This window comes from Nicotiana attenuata, chromosome 5, assembly GCF_001879085.1.
Source record: "Nicotiana attenuata strain UT chromosome 5, NIATTr2, whole genome shotgun sequence".
NCBI lineage: Eukaryota > Viridiplantae > Streptophyta > Magnoliopsida > Solanales > Solanaceae > Nicotiana > Nicotiana attenuata.
Genome location: NC_031993.1, coordinates 8,567,222 through 8,576,430, shown reverse-complemented (window position 1 = coordinate 8,576,430; position 9,209 = coordinate 8,567,222). Strand labels below are relative to the sequence as shown.

The window sequence follows — 9,209 nt, the reverse complement described above, 5'->3', positions numbered from 1 at the left end:
GTATGAGTGGTAAAATATGATACTAGCTGTAGCTTAATAACTTTAGTTTGGTTATTATGTCAATTTAAGGTCTGCATTTAGATTAAGATGCTATTTGGACTGTAGAAATTATATTTCAGATTTATAAGTATACTATTAGTTATGATATGGATAATGTTTAGCTATTCTGTCAATTTGAAGTTCTAACTCGAAAGAAGTAATAATTCTAGAAAATAGGTTCAAAATAATTTTACATTTTCATCCAATTCTAGTATCTCATGTTGGAGTCGAGATGGCCTAGTAAATGAATCCTAATCATGTTAATTTAATCGCTGAGTACATCAAATATTCATAGGAGTTCAGTAGTTCAGAATTAAATTGGTATTATCAAACTTGAATTCACTTTTATCCAAATCAATAAATCCAATGTTTGAAGCTTAGGCTTGCTTATAGGCCCAGGGCTGATAGTCTATATCTATTGCTTGGGCCTCAACATCACTCATGCATGGCCCAGTTCCAGTCCTACTTATCTTTTAATTGGGCTTGCGTCGAGGCCCAAGGCTAGTAACAGTCCATAGGACAAATTGATTTCGCTTTCCCTCTGTTGAATCACATTCGAAACTCAATGCTGAAGGCTTGAATTCGTTTTAAGTTTGCGGGCTTAATTTTATAACACAGGTTTTGGGCCTTCCAAGCTAGGTAGCATATTTGAATTAAGAGGTTCTCCTCTTGTTCAAATGTGGACCTGAGTTTGAGACCCGAATTCCTTGAATGCTTTCTGATAATAGTCAGTTGACAATGCTAATTAATTCTAAGCCCTTTAGAGATAAATCCGATAGAAAATCCTAGTTTGCTCTAGGTTGGCCTTTAAATAAAAATGAGATGAGCCTCGCCAAACAAAACACATAAATTGCGGGGCCCTCATTAGTTGCTTTCTTAAAAATATTTTAAAAATTCGGGACATGCCATTTAGCGAAATTTCATGGCTTCCCGCAAAGTTAACAAGACGCTAGACACTTTAGGCACGCTTTTTAATAATTTTACCTTCTTAACTATGGGTGTGCATTTCATGCAACCCAAATCCAAATCCCAAAACGTTGAATAAGAGGTGTCAAGGATCCGGGTGCATTTCATGTGACGTGATCCAAAAATACGCTCTTAAACGACGTTCACTTTCATAAAAACTAATTAAAAGCGGTTAAATAATTCTAAAATTGCACGATAGGATAACATGTTTTAAAATCAGACTTTAGCCAAATATAGCAGTTGAGCGACCGTGCTAGAACCACGGAACTCGGGAGTGCCTAACCCCTTCTCCCGGGTTAACAGAATTCCTTACCCGGATTTCTGGTTCGCGACTGTTAAACAGAGTCAAACCTTTTCCTCGATTCGGGATTCAAACCGGTGACTTGGGACACCATAAATCTCCCAAGTGGCGACTCTGAATCTTAAATATAACGAATCCCGTTTCGATTGTCCTTTAATTGGAAAAACTCCTTTGCACCTTCGGGGGTGTAGTAAGAAAAAAGGAGGTGTGACAGTTGGCAGAACAAAATAAATTTTGGAGGTATCCAACCCATCACCATTCACTAGATCTTGTAAAGAGAGATTGTAATCACTTAGATGCAATGGTCCTTCAATACTACTTCTAAAGTTAGAATTGTTACGGATCCATCTCGAGTTCCAAATATTAATTTTTGAGTTCTTGCAAGGGTGCCACATAATGCCTTGGTTGCAAACCTTCCAATCTTTAATAAGAGCAGACCAAATAAATGAGGTGTTAATAATAGATTTTTTGGGTGTATTTCCAGGTAATCAGTTGTGCCTAGGGGTTTGAAGGACAATTTAGAAGTCACCAAGCCTAATTTGTGAGCACCACTAAGTTTTTTTTGTAGGCTGAACGAATACCTAAGCCACCTTCTATTTTATCATTGGTCACAGTCTTCTAATTAACCAAATGTAATTTTTTTCTGGAATTAGTAGTACCCCATATAAAGTCCCTTTGAATCTTATTAATTTGATTTAGGATTTTATTAGGAAGCATAGTATATTACAGTAGGTGGGTAGGTATTGAACTCAAGGTAGATACGTCTAAAGTGGTTTTACCCACTATATTAAGAAAATTAAATTTCCAATGGGATAGTCTCTTTGCATTTGATCGATGACAAACTGGAAGTCTTTGGGCTTTGGTTTATGATTTAATATTGGGAATTCTAGGTACTTCCCAAGTTCGAAGCTTAATTTCATGTCAAATAAATTGGAAAAGTAAGAAGCGATGCTTGTTGGGCACTTTTTAGAGAAAATTAATATGGATTTTACATAATTTATGGACATGGCAGATTCTGCCGTAGAGAGGTTTAAGCAATTCTTAATATAGTGGCTCATTTTGTAGTTAGCCTTCCCTATAAGAGTTAGATCATTTGCAAAGAAGAAATGGGAGAATCTTGGACCTTTATAACTTACTTTAACAGGGTCCCAAAGTATGATATCAACTGATTGTTAATTATTCTTGAGAGTAGTTCCATACATAGGATAAATATATATAGTCTTTAGAGTGTTATGAATGGTAAATGAAAGAAGTTGATGCATATAAGTGAATGTATAGGCGACTAAATTCGTGGCTATAATTACCTCGATATCCGGTAAAAATTATGCTAAATCGTGGGATGACGCGTGTTCAGGGCATTAAATGCGAAGAGACGTGCGTCTAATCAACCGTCAAAACCTTTTCAGAGGGGATTAGTAAATTTTCTGCCAAAAGAATGTTTCTACCAACTTTCCAGTGACACAAAGTTATGCCACCAGAAAGTAAGGGGACTATCTGTATGGGATAAAATATGTTATATTAAATGATCGCATGAGAAAGTGACACGTGGAGGATGGTTGAAACCGAAAGCAACCATTTCGTCTGTTACCGGAGAAATGATACTCATAAAGATGAAATAAATGTCTGCCACCCGGTAGCATTTAATGAAGAATATTCTACAGCATTTAGTACCCTGGCCGTTACAAAAGAGTATGGCACGCATGCCTGCCGTTACACATTCTTCAATGGCCCTCATAATTGACATTAAAGAAGGGCTTGATCCTAGGACCTTGTTCTCTAGACGTAGCTATAAATAGTGAACTCTATGATCATTGTAAAGACGACGAACTTTCTGAAAAACATACTCTACACTCTATTCAAAACTTAATATAATTCTTCTTGCTTCTTGATTTCATTACTGTTATGCCCGGAAGCCCTGCTCCCGAAACTATTATTTCTACTATTTTGTCTTCATATCAAGACTAAGTATTACATTATATTCTTATTCATCTATTATTTTAGGGTCAAATCAATTCACTTGTCTATAAATTACGTATAAATTCAACTGTACCCTTTTACAGGTAAACAGTATGCAGGCATTACCCCTATCTTGTGTGAGATAGAGAGACTGTATCCCATAGAACCTAAACGGGATTAATATAAAAAATATTACCCGTAAAATACTAACATTAAGCAACACGTGTGATAAGTCCATATGAGACAATCATCCACAGAAAGGAACAATTCAAGCACGTAATGCCACACTGCCCATGACACCATTTTTCATTGCCTTCCCAAGGTTTCTTTTATGCTTCACAAATGCCTTCTTTATTAAACTCGTCAGAGTCTAAAATGAGCAATCCAAGATTTTGACCAGTCACACTCACATTCACTCTCTTACATTTTGTTTCCCTCCTTTTCTATTTACTTGTCACATTTTCCTTCTCGAAATTTGATTAGTCTTTACAATTAAATTGAATTAAATTATCTTAATATTTTAAAATCTAAATTTAAATATTCAATAATTATATAAAAAAGATACTTATAATTTGTAATTTTTCTCATGTTAATATGATAAAAAATACATGTTAAATTGTTGATTAAAATTTCTAAAATTTGTCTCTCACGAAGCGAAACGTGAGACCTAATGAGAACTGCAGGAGTACTACTATGTAACTTCTATTAATTAAAAAAAACTTTTCTTGATTACACATTATGATTAGGTTGAGAATTTACTTCAGTGGTCAATTACACCTTAAGAATTTTCGCAAAATCTTAATTTGTTTCGTAAATAAACTATGTCCATGTCAATAACACTTGATAAATATTTTCTTTCACCAAATAATAAAGGGCAGATCATCGAGAGCACGTCAAGAATTGACAAGCCTCTAGACTGATAGGTTAATAGACAAAGGGTATATCTAAAATATCTGGTTAATTACATCAAAAAGACGGGTAAAATCTTGGGTAATTTATAAACAAAAAGTATATAGTTTGCCGAATATTATTTTTGAGAGCAAATATGTCGTTGTAGTCAAAGTGCAAAAAAATAAGTACTAACAGGTAAAAGAAAGGAAATGAGGAAAACCTTTTGCACAACACATTACACCATTATAGACAAATTCAAGAGCAAAACGCATTTCTCAAATAGTATTAGAATTTGCCTTCTTTATAACATCTCTTCTACTGCTTATTCCAAAGAAAATTGGGGACACAATGTAAATGCATTTCATTTCACTGTTAATAGAACTAATAAAGCAATACCATCTACTTAGCCTCCACTGCCTTTTAGTTTTCTCTTTTTTCTTCCCCTTTTATCATTCTTTATTTTTCCAATGAAATAACAATAATAAGCCAAAAATGAACAAGAAAAAAGTATATCCCTACCAAAATTGATGGCCCTTTCCAAAATTCCATTTTACCCCTCAACCTCCTCTTAATATGGTTATTGACAACTCAGGAGAGTTTTTATTAACTAGTGACAATTCTTTTCATGCTAAAAGCAATGAACCCCTCCCCCCATCCACCCCACCCCACCTCACCCTTCTTTTTTGTATATTTTCTACTCTCCTCTTTTGTGACTTTTTCAAGGCCACACCAAATCTTCCATTTAGCCAAAATTTGATTGGACTTGGAGATGGTGGGGATTTTTTTTTTTAAAAAAAAAAGGGAAAATTGAGATTCACAACTTTTCTGTAGTCCCTTCCTCTAAAGATGATGTGTCAAGTTTTCTCCTTTTAGTATTTGGACTAGTATGTGAAGAAGTTGTACATGATCCAACTGTTCTCTCATCACCACTTTTGTAGCTCAAGCATGCTTCTGCTTCCAACACTCCAATAGGACTTTGAGGTACTAATGAGGCAGTAGTAGTAGTAATAATAGTAGCAGTTGGCAAATCTTGAATCAGTTCAACACACTTCTGCACTCTACCCTGCAAAATTTCAGAAATTTTTTAAAAAAAGGGAACCTCACATAAGTGAAATAAATAAACCAAGTATTTGTACATTATTGCCTCAACAATCTAGAGCAAAAGAAATGCTTGCCCTGCCCTTAAAATCTACTCGTTTTATAATTGAAAATTTTCCGAGATTAGTGAGTAATGGACTCGCCCCTTTACTCGTTTCTACTTAAAAATACTAGACTTGTCGTCCGTGTCGAACTCGTGACGTGCGTCCGCGTTCGAACTCGTGACGTGCGTCGGCATTCGAACTCGTGACGTGCGTCGGCGTTCGAACTCGTGACGTGCGTCGGCGTTCGAACTCGTAACGTGCGTCGGCAGCGTTCGAACTCGTGACATGCGTCGGCAGCGTTCGAACTCGTGACATGCGTCGGCGTTCGAACTCGTAACGTGCGTCGGCAGCGTTCGAACTCATGACGTGCGTCAGCGTTCGAACTCGTGACATGCATCAACATTCGAACTCGTGACGTGCGTCGGCGTTCGAACTCGTGACGTGCATCAGCTTTCGAACTCGACACGTGCGTCTAACCTACGCATCATGCGTTACATTCTTACCGAACTCGTGACGTGCGTCTAACCTACGCATCATGCGTTACATTCTTACCGCTACACCAAAGCCTGGATTCGCACAAAATTTACCTTGTCTAAGTGTATGAAGAAGCAAGGCATTGTATCAATGTCTATTGCTTGTATTTCTCCTGAAACAGATATTGCCACTGCTGCTGCAATTTCAGAAGACCTGAATTCCAAGAAATCAATACCTGCATTCAATTTCCCACCCATCAAACACTTGAAGATTTAGGACCATATGAAATAATAGAAATCAATTCACTATATCCAAAGACTTAGAGTGAGGTTAAGACCTTTTATTATGCTTAATATCAGTTGTATTGATCTAGAAATCAACGGCCGAGATGGGATTTGATCACCATTCATCTTTCTCACAAAATAATCTATGAATGTGCAAGGTGTATAAGCTTGCATTCTCCACTTCAATGTGCTTAGTACCAAAAGTTCCATTCTTTGTATAGTTTTGCCTTCAAATACAAATTTGGGATCCCCTACCTGTTCCACATACTCAAAAGTTTACTACAATAATCTAGTTCAAGAAATAAACTATTACAACTACAACAACAAACCCTATGCGGTCCCATGGGGTCTGGGGAGGGCAGTGTGTACGCAGGCCGTACCCCTACCTTGTAAAGGTAGAGAGGCTGTTTCCGATAGACCCTCGGAAAAAGAAATACAATATTAACATGATAAATATGTAAAGATTGAATGAATATTTGCATTCACCTGTAAATCAACAGTCAAAGGAACATTAATTTCTTCCATTTTGGCTGCAAGTGATAGACAGGCCACAGCTAACAATTGAACTGTCCAAGTTTTACTTCTCTATATAGCAAATTAGCATAATGCAAACAATCAATTAGCATTTAAACTTCAAACAGTATGATCAAAGTGATATTCATAGTGAACTTACTGGCAATTCATACAGAGATAGAAACCGATCCAAGTAATTTATCGACAAACAAAAACTTAGCTCTCCAAATCCATAGTCCATATGAGCCTGCAAAACACAAATCTCAATTCAGTAAATCATTATAGCAGAACTCTCATAGTGTATTTCCTATTTAAAACAAATTAGGATAATATATATAGAGTGAAAATATACATAAAGAAATCACATTTCATTCTTGATTGCTGTAAAAAACTAAGTTAATGTATCACCATTAATGTCATTAAAAAATCAAAATACTTTCCAAAGTAACAACAATAACAACAACAACCCAGTGTAATCCCACGAGTGGGGTATGAGGAGGGTAGTGTGTACGTAGACCTTAACCAGGTTGGCTCAGAAAAATACTTTCCAAAGCAAAATCCAAGAAAATCTATTAATACCAAGAGAAGTACAACATAGATGTAAAACTCAACTTTTAGTTTTTTTTTTTTTTAAAGAAGCAAAAACTTGAAACTCAATGATAAATCCAGCATTTTCCAAAATAGCAAAAGTGAGATCAAATTAATGCAAAGAGGGAGTTAATTGAAGTGGGGTTCCTACTAACTTAATGAGCATTCATAAATTAATTATGAAAGATCAACACAATCAAATAAACAAACCAATGCCAACATTCTTGAAAAGGGAAAAAAATTCCAGAAATCAAATAAATAGAGTATGATCAATTGATTTAAGAGTTTAAGACTAGTAAAAACACCTTCCAAATCCAATCAAGAGCCTCTTTTCTCACACTCAAATCCAAATCTCCATTTCTCAATCTCTCCAAATAATCATCTTTAGGCAAAAACTCCATTTCCCTTTGCACCATAAAACCAAAGCTTTCTTCACTTAAACTTGGCAAATCAATCAATGGTTCTGATCTAAAACCATTGTTAAAGCTCAAGTCGTTACTGTTAGTTTCAATATTCTGTTGACTTATAGTCAAAGAATCAAGATCATCAAAACAAAGACTTTTTGTTTCTGTACATATAAGATTTGAGGCTACACAATCATAAATGTTATCAGCCGCCATTAAAGCAAACTAGCAAAGCAAAAAAAAATCTCAATTTACTATGTTATAATTAAACCCCTTTTATCAAAATCTTATCTTTTTACAAAATTTAATCCCATTTACATGAGATTGTTACAAAAAAAAGAAAATTTTAAGGATTTTTCAGAGAGGAAGAGACTATAGAAGGGAGAAAAAAAGTGATTGTGGGGGCTGGAGACTGTTACAAGAAAATGAGGTTTTTATGTAGGAAATGAACATTTGTGTTTAGGGTAAAGGAGAGATTTTGGGGGAGAGAAGATGACTGCGGATTCTAAGCATAAACGTATCTACATGAAAAAAAGGAAAAGAAAATTAAAAGACCAAAAAAGCCCAAAAAACAAAAAGAAATAACCAACGAGAATTGTAGTGAAATAAATATGATCAATGCTGGAAATAATATTGGTGGAATTCTTTCTTTCTAATGGATCTTACACAAGTAAATTTTAATTGGATTGTAATTTGTTATAACTATTATTTTAGTCATATAACTTATTTCACATAAAATAACAACAACAACAAATTCAGTGTAATCCTACGATCTTAGGAGGATAGTGAGTGCGCAGTCTTACCCCTATCTTGTGCAGGTAAAGAGGTTCTCAATCACAACAGTATAGAAAAAGAAACGCATTAGTGTAAAAGTAAGGGAAGCAGTAACAACAACTAGATAGTAGAAAAATCAAAACGCAAGTAACAACATGTAGTAATAGAATTCTAAAAATATGGAAATACTAGAATAACGCAACTACTACTGGAATGAAATCAAAGACGCTCTACTGCCAATTAACCTTCTACCGTAATTCTTGCCATCCACACCCTCGGATCATATCCTCAGTAAGCTAAGGATGTGCCATGTCCTGCCTAATCACGTTTTCTCAATACTTCATTGGCTTACCTCTATTTCTCCTAAGACCGAGCATCGTCAATCTCTCACACCTCCTTATTGGGGTTGAGACATTTCCTCTTGACATGCCCAAACCATCTTAGGCTCGTTTTCTGCAACTTGTCCAACACGGCGGTCACGCCTACCTTGTCTCGAATATCTTCATTCCTGGCCATGTCTCTCCTAGTATGCTCACACATTCATCTCACATCCATCTCTGCTACTTTCATCTTTTGGACATGAGAGTTTTGACTGGCTAACACTCTGCCAAATACAACATAATGGGTCTAACCATCACTTTGTAAACCTTACTTTAAGTTTTGGTAGCACATTCTTATCATACAAGACACCTGATGCTAGCCTCCATTGATTCATCCCGCTCCAATACAATGTGGGACATCATCACGATCTCCTTGTTGTCATGAATTACTGACCCAAGGTACTTGAAACTTTCTCTCTTACAGATGACTTGTGACTCCAGCCTCACTTTCATGTTAGCCTCTTGAGTAACGTCCGTGGACTTGCACTTAAAGTATT

The 9,209-nt window shown here is 35.8% G+C and overlaps 1 protein-coding gene across 1 annotated transcript; it reads right to left on the bottom strand.

Moving 5' to 3' along the window:
• LOC109225258 (cyclin-D4-1-like) lies at positions 4,406-8,094 on the bottom strand. Its single transcript, XM_019389860.1, has 6 exons — positions 7,460-8,094; positions 6,727-6,813; positions 6,540-6,638; positions 6,107-6,308; positions 5,883-6,004; positions 4,406-5,216 (listed from the first exon to the last, which is right to left on the bottom strand). The coding sequence occupies exons 1-6, from the start codon at positions 7,772-7,774 to the stop codon at positions 4,968-4,970; spliced, it is 1,074 nt and encodes a 357-aa protein (XP_019245405.1). The 5' UTR covers positions 7,775-8,094; the 3' UTR covers positions 4,406-4,967.